Here is a 15,252-nt window from a genome sequence, read left to right as displayed (position 1 = left end):
TTTTTCTTTTCTTTGGGTACTTCTACAATCACAAGGGTTTTTTTTAATTTAATTAAATCTTTTAATTGCAGAAATAATACGTGCCCATTGTAACAAGTTAAACAAAACAGAGATCTATGAGGGAATCATCATAAGCAATTTCTTCTAAATCATGTCTGTGTCCCTAACACACACACACAAATACACATACACCATACATGCATACATCATATACACATAAATGCACCCCATCTCCTGGACATTTCTGCTTAATCGATGTTAGGACCTCCAGAGTGGTTTTTTGTTTTGTATTGCACGCACACGGGAGACCATATGTCAGGAACTATTTTTCACATAGTATTTCATGCATATACAGATATAGTTCATCCCCTTGTTAACTGCTATCTAATGGTCTATAGTTTGGCTACACACCAATCTTTTTGTTTTCACTTCAAATGTTCTTGAAATCGTACTCTACATTAGGATCCTCTTTTTTCACTTAGTTTTAAATCAAGTCTCATATCATTAAGAGTCCTTTGTAAACATGATTTCAATGACAGCATCATATTCCAGAATGTGAGTATCTCATAATTTACCAATTTACTTTCAGCCAGTTTGGGGCTGTTAAAAAGTAAAACCACAATGAATATCATACAGTATTAAACTATGTCCGCATTCCTGGTTATTTTCTTTAGGGAATGAACACTTTTAGAGTCTTTGTCCATGCTACCAAATTGCTTGTTCCAGAAAAACCATATCAATCTGTACGCCCACTAGCAATGACTGAGAGAGGCTCCCAACACCTTTTCTTAAATGTTCACTAATCTGATAGATGAAAGTGGCATGTTATCACTTCAATTTGCATTTTAGATGACTAGTGGGGTTAATTCTCCATTTGCGATTCTTCTAAGAATTATCTGAATGTGCATCCATTGCTCTAGTTTTCTAAAGAGGAGGTGGTCAACCTTCCTCCCTCACCACGGGCCCAGTCCCAGCCCTGAGCCCTCCTGCCCCAGAGGTTTGGACCCACCCTTGGCTCCAAAATGGCCCTTTTCCTCCTGCTTCTGCATCCCTTGCCATCTGCTCTCAAGCCTCTTCCATCCCCTCCACATCCCCATGGCTGGCCTCTCTCTCTCGGCTTCTGTGCCTGTGGGTGCCCCTTGGTCTGCACCCCGAAACCCTTGCACAGAACAACCAAACACAAGCCTAGAATGTTCAAGCAGGCTGCCAGGGCCTGCCATCAGACTGGGATCAGTGCTGACAGGACAGCAGACACAGCAGGGACCCCTGCTGCCCCAACCTGGGCCAGGAAGAAATGGGGGGCCACCACTGGGGCCTCCCCTGCAGGGACCGTGCACAATCCCCTCATCTTTTCCTTTCCCGTTTTTCCTCCTCTCCCCATTATTCTGACTCAGGCTTTAACTTTCACAAATGATGCAGTGTGCTGGTTTGGGGTTTCTGCAGGAGAATTTCTGCACTCCTCGGGGCACTGGGGCCTGTTCACCCTTGTTACAGAAGAGGAACCCTCGATGCTCTGCAGACCCCGTCAGGCTGCTGTGATAAGCAGGGCTATTTGAGCTGCATCATGTAAACCTGGCCCTTCCGAGTGAGACTTCGCAGAAATCCCACCGGAGATTCTTCCGCCCCTGCGCTGTCTACTTTCCTTCATAATGATAAATGGCTGAAAAGAAAACTATCTAATCTCCAAACTGCTTGCTTTTTTTTTTCTCCTCTTTCTTCAAGGAGAGGAGGAAGAACATAGTCACATAAAACAGAGTCCTTCATCGCCTGCTTCTCAGGAGACGGTTCTTTCCCTTTTCATCCCGGGCCTGTTTCTGATCTGTGATGGGCTCGCATTGAAAGCTCCAGCCCGGCCCTCCCTAATCAGCTGCGACAGCCGCTGCGGTTGCTCGGGTTGCCCATCGAAATTGAATTGATTACCCGGCCGCTTTGCCATTTTGTTCGGCGCACAATTGCTTAATAGCTGTCACCTTGGCTTTCGGTCCAGGCCGGCTTCGGGCTGACTGGTTCCCATTACTCGGGATGGCCAGTGCAAGTTCATCACCTTGACAGGATGTCCCTGATTGGTTCCGTATGCCTTGGAGACCTGTCATAGATTTGCGTGGGGGGAGAGAGGGCTTGCCGGGGGATGGCATGGAAATCTCTTGGCTGCAGGAGCAGTCAGGTTTCACTGCAAGACTCACCACGTTTGAATCATTACCAGGTCTTCTTGTCAGGAGTGTGGCCTCTGCTGACATAGCTGCTGATGAATTTGTAAATTTTTAAAAAATACAAAACAACCCAGCCTGTTCTAACCTTTGCTGTCGCCACCTGCCTCCTGGGTGGGGGTGGCAAGCAAACAGTGGCTGCCCCGCCTCCCCCAACCCCACCAACCCCTTTCCCCTGCTGGCTGAGCTGGAGACCCGGGCTGGGACAGAGACATCTTTCAAGTGAAATCCTTTGCGCTGGGAACTACTTCAATTAGACAGCAGGGGGAATGTTAACATGCCCTCCGGCCTTTTAAGTGGGTTTTAATTTTATGTTGTAAGATAAGACACTGCGAGGCTGGGCTGCTACTCCTCCAGCAGGCTCCATTAGTGGGGCGAGCCGAGGCCTCTTGACCCCCTGAGGCCCAGCCAAGGCTGGAAGTTGGTTTGGTTTTTTAACAATTTGTCAGTCTGACCCAGCTTCTCTTTCCCTTCTCCCTTTTGTTATTCCAGGCCCTTCTGTGGTTGAGGGCCAACTGTCTGTGGCTGAGTTGCTGCTGAGAGGCCTGCCCCGGCTTCCCCCAAGGGGCCTGGCCCTGAGCTGGAGAGCACAGCCCCCAAGGCCACCTTCCCGTGGACACGCGGCTGAACGTTAATTGGCTTTTGTCCCCTTCCCAGGCAGGGCATAGCAGAAGCAGACCCTTTTCATGTGGCAGGTTTCTGGCCGATGATGTATGACCTGTTGCTGCTCCTGAATGGTGCCCTTTGTTTCAGGATATCCCATGTGCCCCCTTTTTATTGAGCTGTTGATTCAGAGGGGCAGGAAAGTTCCACAAATCCCACTGCAGGCCAGGCTCTGGCCATGCCCAGGTGGGGAAGCCCAGGGACCTCACGCTTCCCAGCAAGCTGGCAGGAAGCCGTGGGCTGCCTTGAGGCAAAATACCCCTTTAAGAAGCGGCTTTCTTCATGTCAGACTCAGCCAACCATGTGTTTGGAGAGAACCTGGGAACATCCGCGTTGCCCCCAGCCCTCTGCCTGGGCTCTAGAAGGTGTGGAGTGTCCCAGATGTGCTGTCTTCACCCAGAAAGAAAAGAGCACAGCAGGTGGGAGTTAGGAAGAGCCCCCCGCCCTTCCCTGTCCCCTGAGCCAAGCTCAGTTAACATCTTTCTCCATGACCAAGAAGCCCAAGGTGTGCGCCAACAGCTAAGGGAGGATGGAGCTTGGCTTCCTGCTCTGCAGGAAGAAGTCCAGCCAGAGAGCAGCCTAGAGCCACAAAAGGACTCTGGAGAAACAGGAGACAAAGTTGAGTCTTTACCCAGCAGGAAATCTCATCTCAGTCCTGACAGGGCAAGGATTCAAGGGCACACCTCCCTTGCCTTCTCTTTTCCTAGGTTCCTAGACCAGCCTGCAGTGGAGATGGTGGATGCGGGTAAGCAGCTTTGGGGAAGGAGCCATCAGGGGCAGGGCAGGTGGCAAGGCTGTAAGGAGGGAGACCCAGCAGCACCTTCCTATGCCTGCCTCTTCCAATCTAGGGTGAACCTGGGCTGGATTTCACCTCCTTTTTCCTCTCTCCATCTTGTGGCCGAGCTTCAGGGACCTGGCAAAGATGCAGGCGAATGGGGACTTTGCCAGGCCTTGACTCACCCTCTCTGGGGTGACGGTGGTGATGAGCTCACGCCCCTGACTGCTCCAGGAAGCCCCCGGCGCTGACTCGAAACTGCTCTTCAGCTCCTTTTCTGAAGCAGCTGCATAAATTCCACCAGGAATTCCCTACTTATGAGACCACTTCCCCCAAATGGCCAGCTTATGTTTTGACTGCTGAAAGGAGACAGATTCTTGCTTTACTGCCTGCCCTGCCCTTCTGGGGTCTTTGTGGACCCTGAAGTCCAGATTCATAACCCAAGGAGTAGCATGAGATCAAAGGTACAATTGCTCTGTTGGTCCTAAGTGACTTCACTCTGAGCTCAGAGGCTCCACAGTACAAATGTTCAGAGGCACTGAGGGCCTCACCTGACACTTGAGAAAAAAAATACCAGCAAAAAAGAGGCAGAGGCCATTGCAGAGCCAAGAAATGACAAGTCAGTAATAAAGAGCATCCACACACTTCACAGTTGTAAATGGCTTTATGTTCTGATATGCAAAATAAAACGTCCATGCTATATAACAAAACACTTGAAGTTCCATATCACCTGTTAGCTAATGTGTTTTCTAAAAAAGCTTTATCTGTAGTGTGTGTGTGTTTATATATAATTTATTTATATGTTTTATCTAAACCATTCTTAGTTTTTAATATCAAACATGTAATAAAAATTTAAATAGATGTCTTTCCAAATACCCCCTCCAATGTTTATTTTTATTAAGTAAGTTCATTCATTTGTAAAAAGCAAAGCTGAATTTGACATGTGGCCTGCATTTGTGAGAGAGAGATATATATAATATATATTTATTTATTTATATAATATATAAATAGCTATTCAGCATGCAAAGAGTTTAGTGATTTCCCAAGTTTGATGGAGAGCTCACCCCAGCCACACTGATGGCCTGGTGGTGTTCAATGCTAAAACGCAGGACTGAGGACTGTGTGAGTGCCACACTGGAGAATTCTCTTTGCTCCTCTGAGCTCACCGGCTGAATTTACTGGAAGAAACAAATTTTTTTCAATTATCTTTATTTCTGTTGGGCTTTCTCGCTCCAGAAGCATAGATTTTCTGAGAGCAGAACAGGCCCTGGAGATGCCAGACATCAGCTCCAGTGTGGCCTCCTGGGGCTGATGCCAGCGGAGGCGTGTTTCATAATTGCCCGTCATAGGATGCAGATGGTATGGTGCCTGGGAGGCCGACTCTCCACACACCAGAGTGAGAGACTGTATGTTGGGGACCTAAGGGGAAGGGCTCTGTACTTTATTACAAAACCTGAATGATGACAGAGATGCTACTAGTTGCATTTTCCCTCCTCTTGAAGGAAAAAAAAACCTTTAAAAATACCCCTCAGGTGACATTTAGCACATGACCCTTTCCGAATGTCATCCCTCAGACCTCAGAGCTCCAGTCATCGACGTCTAGGCCAGTAATTGAGCAGCCAGCTGTACTATCAAAGTCCACGTTGTGGCTTAGCTGAGCCCACCTCTCGGGCCGTCTCACAGACTCTCCAGAAGCCAAAAGAGTGGGCCTCCTGCTACCAAAACCAGACTCTCAGCTCCCATTGCAAAAGGAAGGCCAGGAGCTCCAAGGTATGTACAGAGCCCTCACACCCCAGCAGCGAGAATCTTCCCGCCCCAGCAATGAGAATCTTTCCCCATGGGAGAGAACTCCCCCACCTGGCCCCTGAGTAAATCAACCATTATAAAACCCTCTCAATAACTCATATGAACCCTCCACTCCCATCCCACCCACGAGCATGTCAAGAGATGTCAGATAACAATAGACCCAGGTCCTGCAGCCAAAATCACTTCTTAGATAAATGTGGTGTTTTTTTTTCCTTGTCATGACCTCAGTTGTATGTCAGAAGATGGATGCTCTCCAAATACATACATGCTCGCGTGCACACACACACACACACACACACACACACACGCACACTCTGGAATACCTTCCTGTGTTTCTTGGTAGAGTGCAGGCCACCCACAGAGCTTTATACTGGAGCAACACGGTCCCGGGGCTGTGGAGGAGACGTGAGAGTCATCCGTCGGTCCAGTTCTCCACAGTCCCCATTCCTGAATGGTACTGTAAGGAAGATTCTCGGGACAAGGAGAAGGTTTGAGAGTAGAGAAACTCATTGGCAGCATTTAGATGTGGCGAGGGTGGCTTCCTCTCGCACCCCGGGGGGAGGCCACGCTCTCTTGGGAATGAGGCGCTGGGCCCCCGCTCTCGGACCTGAGACTGGGAGAGCTGATTGTAGACACCGAAGTGGGCATTTCCTGGTGGCTGGGAGCTCTGAGCGGAGAGGGTGGGCAGCCGAGGCATCATGGTGGTGGCGGTGAAGTGCGTGGGGAAGGGCTGGTACGGCACAGTCTCCATCGTCTGCACGCTATAGCTGGTGTACGGCGACACTGAAGTCCACATGTTACAGCTCAGCGGAGGTGGGGGCAGGTCGTCCACCCCGGACACCCCGGCAATCTCGGGCCCTGAACCTGAGTACATACATGCTTCTCTGGGGGTCACCTCACTGCAGTAGGAGGGGCTCAGCATTTGCTGGTCATAGGGAGGGGGGGAACGGAAATAGTGATCCTCCCCCACTGAAGAGGGGGCTTCCAGATAGGATCGCTTGCAAGGTAAGTCCAGGTGGCGGGCACCGTCTGCTGAAAGACAAAGTAACAGGAAGAACCATTTCCACCAGCCCAGGCCCCAGAGCACCCTGCTGGATGCTGGGACAGCCTGTCCTTGTCCCTCCGTGCCTGTCCTCCCCATGTTGCCATGGCACTCCCAGAGCCATTTCAATCAGCCACAGCTTTTATAGGGTGGCAGCTGCCAAGAAGTGGTCAGATTACGGACCCTACTCAGAGGCCATGGGGGACACCACATCACCGGACACTGAGGGCCAGGCTTAGCCAGGCAGCACTTGGCTTTGATCCTTCGCCAGCCTGATTCTTGGGAGAGTGAGAGGCCTTGGTGTGCAGTTGGCATTCTCAGGCTAGGCCTTCCCTGGCCAAGGAAAGTGGAGGCACTTGCCAGGCCAGCCCAGGCCCAGAGGCCACATCTGTCTGAGGTAGCCAGAAAATTAACGCCATGAGGTTTCTGCCTCCATCCTCAGCTCCCAGGAAGACCTCAGGGAGCCAAAGCCACTTGTAGGCATGTTTCTGTTGCTTTTAGAAGATGAACTAACCTCACATGTGTTTAAAGAAGAGCCATCAGATTTTTACTACACAGATTCCAACACCACAGTGTCTACAAAATTAAGAAATAGAACTGATAATAAGTGAAAAAGGTGACATACTTTTCAGGCTAAGCAGGTACTCTGGGGGAAGATGACATCAGATGCCACAAATCATGTATGTGTGCCTTTCAACATCCTCCACCAGGAGGGCCTAACTATCTGGAGTGGCATGACCTCCCCTGGGATTCAGGGCTGACCCAGGCCTGAGGGTTTGGGGAGCAGCCCACTGAGCCAATTTAAGAACACTCATCCGGGCTGGGTGCAGTGGCTCACACCTGTAATCCCAGCACGTTGGGAGGCCAAGGTGGGCGGATCACCTGAGGTCAGGAGTTCAAGACCAGCCTGACCAACATGGTGAAACCCCATCTCTACTAAAAATACAAAAATTAGCTGGGCATGGTGGCATACACCTGTAATCTCAGCTACTGGGGAGGCTGAGGCAGGAGAATCAGTTGAATTCGGGAGGCAGAGGTTGCAGTGAGCCCAGATTGCACCATTGCACTCCAGCCTGGGAGACAGAGTGAGACTCCGTCTCAAAAAAAAAAAAAAACAAAAAACAACAACAACAACAAAAACCCCACTCATCCATGGCTCATCTTGGCCTCCTTCCTCCTGTTTTGTCCAAGGATTCATTCGGGGAGCTCTGTGTGTGCGCCCACAGGGCTGGAGGCAGAGGGGCTAAGTGGGTGTGAAGGCCTGTGCTCACCTCTCTCTTCTGCCCCTGCTGGTGGCATCTGCCCTGCCCAGGGAGACCTGCTCCTCTCCCTTGCCCAGCTCTCTCCTTTGCCCCTCACTCAGCCCAATTCTCCGTCTTCTCTCCAAATCCCTCTCTTCTCCCTGCGCTAAGCTCTTGATCCTGGCAGGTGACCTACTCATTCTAGGTCAAGACTGGGCAAACTTTTTCTGCAAAGGGCCAGATAGTAAATATCTTAGGCTTTGTGGGCTGCAGGGTATCTGTTGCAACTACGAAACTCTGCTGTTGTCCCACGAAAGCAGCCACAGACAACCTGTAAGTAAATGAGTGTGGCTATGTTCCAATCAAACTTTATGGACACTAAAACTTTAATTTCACATAATGCTCACATCTCATGAAATATTCTTCTTTTGATTTTTTTCAATTGTTTTGAAATGTAAAAACTATTTTGTACAGGTAGCAGGCTGGGTTAGGTCCAAAGGCCAGAGTTTGCCAACCCATACTCTAGGTCATTGAGTTCTAATGAGACTTGTACAGGGGATCTCGGAGCTCTGCTGGGCTAGTCCCTAGGACCAGGGCTGAGGGAACATTCTGGATAGCAAGCAAAAGTCCCCAGGCTCATTCCGAAGGGAATTTCAGCAGCCCCATGAGGTCTTCTGGTGGAGTAACACGAGTCATTGCAATTCTATCCATGGAGGAATCAAGACCTGGCACAGAGCACAGATGTGATGGTGCCCAGCCCCAGGCTCCTACTCTTTATGAAGAGGCCTGGCACAGAGGGTGTCTTCCCAGCCCCCACCTACGTCCACAATAGCTCATCTCAACTCTCAAGCAGCCTCTGCAGATCCTGGAAGGAATGATTAGGTGGAAGGCCCTGCACGTGAGACACCAAGTCCTCCCTGTTCTGGAATTGAGGTTGCTTTGACAAATAACAGCCCCAATCGCAAAACCTCTGGACTGGGAAGTGTCAGCCTCTTCCTGCACTTCCAGGCAGAGCCCAGCTCACCCCATGAGGCTCTCAGAGCAGTGACTGCAAAGCAACACTTGGAAAGGTGTCTGGGAACACCAGGGCTACAAGCTGTCTGTGAGGGTTCCAAAGGCAGCATGAGAGATGAGAACCAGCATCCCTGCACTGGAAAAGATGGCCCTGTGCCCAGCTGTGATCCCTAACCCTTCAGGCTCACTCTCCCAGGCCACACAAGCACCAGATGAGTGTGTGTGTGTTGGGGGGTGGGGGGGGCTGCAGAGTGGTTTCGGGGAGAACCTCACCCCTCCTCTGACCCTCTAGGGCTTCTAGACCAGGAGAGCACTACCTCGTCTTTTCAGGCAGTGATAGAAGAGGCTTGAGTCCCTCTGGGTGGGAAAGGTGCTGAGGGGCAGGTCCTGCGGCTCTGCGAGCTGTGAGTGTGCCCCGTTCTCGTGCTGGTAGTGCTGGAGCGCCTGGTGGGTGCCAAGCAGGGGGCCCATGTCCGGTGTGGCCGAGAGCTGGGGGGAGATGAGCCTCTGCCTCATGATGCTTTTGGAAATCACGGGGTATTCTTTGCTGAAGGGGTGGGAAGGACAGGAGGAGGGACAGGAAGAGAGTGAAGATACATTGAGGGTCACAGAGGCCACGTGCCTGAATCCCGTCTGCCCGCCCCACCCCCGGGCTGCGCAGCCCCACCTCTGCAGTCGGGCCACACGCAGGTCACTGTCATCACTGCCCCGGAATCCCTTGGCAAAAGGGTTGTTCTCAATTTTCAGCTGGGTGATCTGTGGGGAGAAGACACATAGGGTCACCAGTGTGAGGCACACAAATGTGTCTCAGTTTCCACATTTGTAAATGGGATCATAACACGTAACCTCCCTCCCTCAGGGGTTGCCCTCCAGCCTCACCTCTTCTCAAAACCTTCTTAGGGAGGAGGGTGGGACTGGGCTCGCCTCTGGCCCTCCCTCCTCCCCAACCCCAGGCACAGGCGGAACTGGGGCAGGTCTGGGGAAGTGGGCCTTGCCATTCACACCCGGTGTGTCCCTGGCTCCCTACTCCTTGCTCTCCACCCTCCGATTCTTTCTCCTGCTCCCCAGCCCTCTGCACTGCCGGGCTTCTGTCCCCATGGGTCTCTCCTGGGGACCTATAACATCTTCCCAGTGAGCGTCCTGGGCCTGCTGCCTGAGTCTGTGCAACTATCACATCAGACTCTGAGTGACCGTTCTAGATGCAGTTCCGACTCTGTCACTCTTCTGCCTAAAATCCACCACAGCCACGGCCCTTCCCCAGTGACCCCTGCCCACCTTGCCAGTCCCCGTGTGCATACTGTGGAAAGCAGATGGGCGGCAGGGCACAGCTGTCAGTGACTGGGATGAAGTGGGGGTGGCCGGGCTGGGCAGGGCAGTAGCGAGGGTGGGAGGTGGCTGGGGCACCTCCGACCACAGCCTGGGAAGGGCCTCCGCACAGGCTCTGCTTCCACACCCCCGCTGACAGCACCCCAGGGCTCCTATCCCCATTCCCTACCCCTCTCTCTGAAGGCACCAGGAGATGAACCAGGAGAAAGAACATTGTGGAATGAAAGGGCCCAACGCTCAAACCACAAGGCAGGCTCCAAGCTCCTGGTTTTTACAGTTGCCAATTTTCTCCATTCCCCAAAACACAGAGACCGTAATTCCTCTGCGCTGGAGATGGACATATCTAGAGTCCTTTTCTGTTCATCATTCGATTTGCTCACGGCTCCGAGGGACTCTAGGCTTCTGAGATCCCTGCGCTGGGCCTGCCCAAGCCCTGCTGGGACTCTGGCTTCACACTCTGCCTCTCTGCATGGTGGAAGAGAATGAAGGGTGGTGTTAAGTGGGGGCTGTGGGGCTGTGGGGCAGTGGCTGTACCTTGTGATTCTGGTAGGAGGTCACAGAGATGAAGGAGGTCTCTGGGAACACGTGGGTGCAGAAAGCAGTGTTTTTGGAGCCGAAAGCATTGTTCTCATCAGCCTTAACGATGTGGAGCCGTGGCTGGTACTTGTGCATAGAGTTGAGGATGATCTGGAAGAGAAGGGTCTCATGCTGAGCTCCAGGTCCCCATCCGCAAGCCCCAGGCCCTTGACCTCATTCATCTGGCCCTGGCCTGGTTTTTCTCATTCTCCTCAAAGCCCAGGATCCGGGGCCTACCGACCGGGACTGGAGCTCCCAAGTGAAGAACCAGGCCCCTGGGCCCCAAACTCTCCCCACTCCAGCCCCACTTAGCCTGTCTGCACCAGCACTAACGCCCAGCCCCAGGCCCTCCTTGATGTGACCAATTGATTCACTGTGGTAACGGAGAACTTGAGTAAGCCCTTAACAGTGTAAAAGCCCACTGTGAACTCAGCACAGTGTAGCAGGTGGAATTCTGAGCTGTCAGCAAAAGTCCAGGGTGCCACCGAGTCACTGTTTGACCTCAGACAAGTCACTGGGCTTCTCTGTGCCTCAGTTTCCACATTTGTAAATGGGATCATAACGCGTAACCTCCCTCCCTCAGGGGTCCCCCTCCAGCCTCACCTCTTCTCAATACCCTTCTTACACATGACCTGCCTCTTCTAGAAATACTTGGGTTTTGCAGGATGAGAAAGAGGGAGGAAGCTGAGGAAAATGTCTCACTGTAACTTTTTTTTGTCACACTGCTCATTTGTTTATGCATTTCTTTTCTCTTTCTTTCTTTTCTTTCTTTTCTTTTCTTTCTTTCTTTCTTTCTTTCTTTCTTTTTTCTTTCTTTCTTTCATCTTTCTGTCTTTCTTCCTTTTTTTGAGATGGAATCTCACTCTTGTTGCCCAGGCTGGACTGCAGTGCCGCAATCTTGGCTCACTGCAACCTCCACCTCCTGGGTTCAAGTGATTCTCATACCTCAGCCTTCCAAGTAGCTGAAATTACAGGTGTGCTCCACCATCCCCAGCTAATTTTTATATTTTTAGAAGAGACAGGGTTTCACCATGTTGGCCAGGCTGCTCTCGAACTCCTGACCTCCAGTGATCCGCCCACCTCGGCCTCCCAAAGTGCTGGGATTACAGGTGTGAGCCACCGCACTTAGCCTTGTTTATGCATTTCTCCATGTTCACAGAGGCCTGCTGATGGTGTGCTGGGGAGACCCAAATGCATCCTGCCTTCAGACCTGCCCAAGGCCACTCCCAGCCCTCAGAGAAGCTGTTCAAGCGTTCAAGGTGCCAAGGTAGGAGACGGCACAGTTTCTAAAATAGTGCCATAGAAGGCAAGAGGCCCCCGATCCCAAGGGCCCTTGAGAATGCCATGGGCTGGGGGAGGCGGGTTGCTGCGGCTGGACAAAGCTTAGCAAAGCGCCCTGGAGGCGCGGCCGCCAGAGCCCCCGGGGGCTGCTCACAGTAGTTGCTGCTCCAAACCTGCTTCATTTGGCTGCGCCCCACGGTAGCAGCTGCATCATGTGCCATTAAAATGTATTTTTTATCGTTGACATTTGCCAGACGCCCTCCCCATTGAAGGCAGGACCAGGAATTTGGGGCATTTTATCAGCCCTGCGGCTTCTGTTAACCCTTTGGTTTCTGTCCTGGCCGGGCCAGGCGGGCCTTCGGGTCCCCTTCCCCTCTGAGCTCCCCTCTCTGTAGCTGGCAGTGCCCTTTCCTTGGGTTGGTCATTGGGCTGCCGCCCTTCTAGGTTTCCAGGGATGGGACCTGGTACTGACACTTAATGAAAGGTTTAACCCATTAGTGACCAGAGTGCCAAGAGAAAGGCCAGAGTCAGTCTCTTCTATGGCAAGCCTTGGCCAAAGTCTCAGTCTGGGAAGACTCTGCTTTTATCATGCCCTGGGGCACAGGGATAGCCTAGAGAGCCAGCCCAGCTGAGGAACGGGTGGGCCAGGACCTGGGCTGTGGGTACTGGCCTTTCCTGGGCTCCTCGGTTGAGCTAGGTGACTCCATCCAGCAGGAACCACACTTTCTGCCTTCTGCACTGGCCACTCCCCCCTCAGCCCTCAGTGACAAACCTCCAGATCCTCACGAGGCAAGTACATAACCCCCAAACCCCAAACCAGGTCCTGCAGCTGGGGACCTGCTGCCCCACCGGGGGCCTGCCAGGTGAGGAATGCAGAGTGAGGCTACAGGACACAGGTCCCGCTCAGAGAGGCCTCGATGTTTGTCCCTTTCCAGGACACTGGGGATGCTCCTTTGGCGAGAGGAACTGGGCCTGGAAAACACCTCCCGGTCCCTTTAGATGACCCCATCACCGTGCACTATTCACAGAGCTGCAGGCGTCCACAAAGGACCCACATTCCTGGAAGATCCAGCAATGAAATACCTGGGAGGTGGCCCGATAGCTCCAGGAATGCCCAGTTCCTACCTGCGCACCTTTGCACGTGCGGGTCCCTCTGCTGTCTTGATCTTCCTTTCCCATTCTTTTCTCACCTTCTGGGCCTAACATCTCTTCTAGGAAGACCCAGCTCTTCCAGGAAGTCTCAGGTACAAGGGCCTGCTCTGAACGCCCCTGAAACTTACTTCTCATGCGTTATCTACCTGGCTGTCATTCTGTATCCTAGTGGCTTCCTATTTCTTCTTGTCCCTTCAATTAAACTCTAAACTCCTCAGGAGAAAGGGCTATACCTTTTATCCTTTTGTACCTCCAGGCTCCTTTGCCCCCAGACAGGATCTAGTGAGTGCAAGGTCGGGTTTGAGAGTGGGGAGATCTGGGCCACGACCACAAACCCTCCGTGGGAACGTGGGCAAGTCCTCTCTTCTCTGGTCTTTGCTTGCTCACTAAAGACGAGATCATCTCTAAGGCATTTTCCAGGTCAAAAGTGGTGATGAAACATGTGCAGAGATGATCTCCCATGAGCTCCCCGATGGTCCAGCTCCTTGGCCTGAAGGCCTCCCCCGGTCACTCTAGCTCTCCAAAGGTGGCAGCACAAAGGGAGAACAGAGACTGTGGGCTGAGAGAACCCAGGACAGAGCCATAGGCACCAGCACCTCATGAAGGCTGTGCAGGACACTAGGACACATGGCAGCAGCCACCCTGCTCCTGTGACACCTGGGCAGTCACAAGCAGTTGTGGGCTGGTCAAAGCCCTGGGTATCATCATCAACTCCCCTTCTCCTCACTGTCATCCACCTCCAGGTCCACTCAGTGACCAATTCCTGTGGCTCTATCTATAAAACAAAAGCCCCTCCATTCCCTTTGCACACCCCTGCTTCAGGCCCCACCATCTCTGCCTGGGCGGCTAGGACAGCCTCCCCCTAGCTCCATCTACTTTCTCTCCATTTCCTCTTGAAACGCATCCCATCAGTTCACTCCCTTGCTCAGAACCTTCTGGGAAATTCAGGAAGATGTGCATTGCTTAAGAGCAGGGCCTTTTGTATTTCCTCCTCTTTCCCCCACATGCCCTCCTACCACTGCTGCCAGTATATAGGGCTCAATAAATGCCTTATATCCACAATCCACCTTTGATTGTTCCCTCTTGACCCTTGGAATAAAGGCCAAACTCCTTAGCCCATCAGACAAAGTCCCTGATGACTAGGGTGGAGAGACTGCCCAACACATCTTCCGAGGCAGGGAACCAGCCAGGCTCACAGGGAAACCTGCAAAGAGGGAAGCTGCCAGTCCTACAGGGGCAGGTGGGAGCCACTAGGTGAGGGTAACCCCAGTCACAGAGAAGTCAAGAAGGGTGCAGACGCCTTCATGATCTCTGTTCACCAGCGTCAAGTCCTAAGCAAGCTCTTCTTCTCCAACCATTGGGGTCCCCATCTATAAAGTGGGGCCTTTGACTAAGTGGTCCCAAACACCCCTTCTGACTCTGACAGTCTAGAACCTGGACAGGTATCTGGAAGAAAGTCCCACCCATTGAGCCAAGACAAGTATAAAGTTGAGCCTTAGTCCCATCAGCCGGGAGAATGTGAAACCAACTCAGTGACTCACACACCTGGCTTTGCTCGGAAGTTCCTCAGGCGCCACATTAAACTACTTTGCCAGAGTTTCACATTTATATTTGCTGCAGAGGATATGGGGCCAAATGGGCCAGCCACGTCAACAACCCCACTACATGACTGGTTCCGTCATCATCATCGTTTCACAGAAATGGGATTCATTATGTTCTGGCCACAATTCAGAAGCCTGTTCTATTTTAACAACTGCAATTGCGCCAAACGTCCCTCTCCTCAAGAGATCGCCATAGGGTGCTTAGCCAATAAAGCCCAGATCTATCTACATTGGAATCACAGAACATTAGGGCATGGAAAGGCAGGCCATTGAGATCATTCGTGTCCAGCTCTCTAATTTTACAGATGAGGAACAGAATGCTGGTAGTGGAGACATGACTCGCCCACGAACACACAGCTGGTTGGAGACACAGTCTGGAGCAGGATCCAGATGGCCTGTGAGAGAGCACACACTGCTCTCAACAAGCTCAGAGTTAATGAGAAAGTGTCAATTAAACACTGTAAGGGACTTGGGTCAGCAGGCCCTACAGAACACAGAACACATGCTGTCTGGATGCTAGCCCCTCAACAGTGTGGCTAATGTCTGTTTTGTCAGATACTAAAACCAG

General features: G+C 51.9%; 1 protein-coding gene across 2 annotated transcripts in view; it reads right to left on the bottom strand.

Annotated features, from left to right (window-relative positions):
* Positions 1 to 4,290: 4,290 nt before the first annotated feature.
* The window catches only part of TBX4 (T-box transcription factor 4), a 32,676-nt gene continuing 21,714 nt past the window's right edge, over positions 4,291 to 15,252 (bottom strand). The window contains exons 6-9 of one of the 2 annotated variants that reach the window (XM_003278470.2): positions 10,609 to 10,761; positions 9,416 to 9,504; positions 9,066 to 9,295; positions 4,291 to 6,483 (exon numbers count right to left, since the gene is read on the bottom strand). In XM_003278470.2, the coding sequence (XP_003278518.1) occupies positions 5,864 to 6,483; positions 9,066 to 9,295; positions 9,416 to 9,504; positions 10,609 to 10,761 (1,092 nt within the window). In that variant the 3' untranslated portion in view covers positions 4,291 to 5,863. The remainder of the gene's footprint in view (positions 6,484 to 9,065; positions 9,296 to 9,415; positions 9,505 to 10,608; positions 10,762 to 15,252) is intronic. The other variant, XM_003278471.4, reaches the window with a different exon arrangement.

This window comes from Nomascus leucogenys, chromosome 14 (genome assembly GCF_006542625.1).
Source record: "Nomascus leucogenys isolate Asia chromosome 14, Asia_NLE_v1, whole genome shotgun sequence".
NCBI classification, from domain to species: domain Eukaryota; kingdom Metazoa; phylum Chordata; class Mammalia; order Primates; family Hylobatidae; genus Nomascus; species Nomascus leucogenys.
The sequence above is the reverse complement of the archived record's forward strand: the minus strand, read 5'-3'. Positions and strand labels throughout refer to the sequence as shown.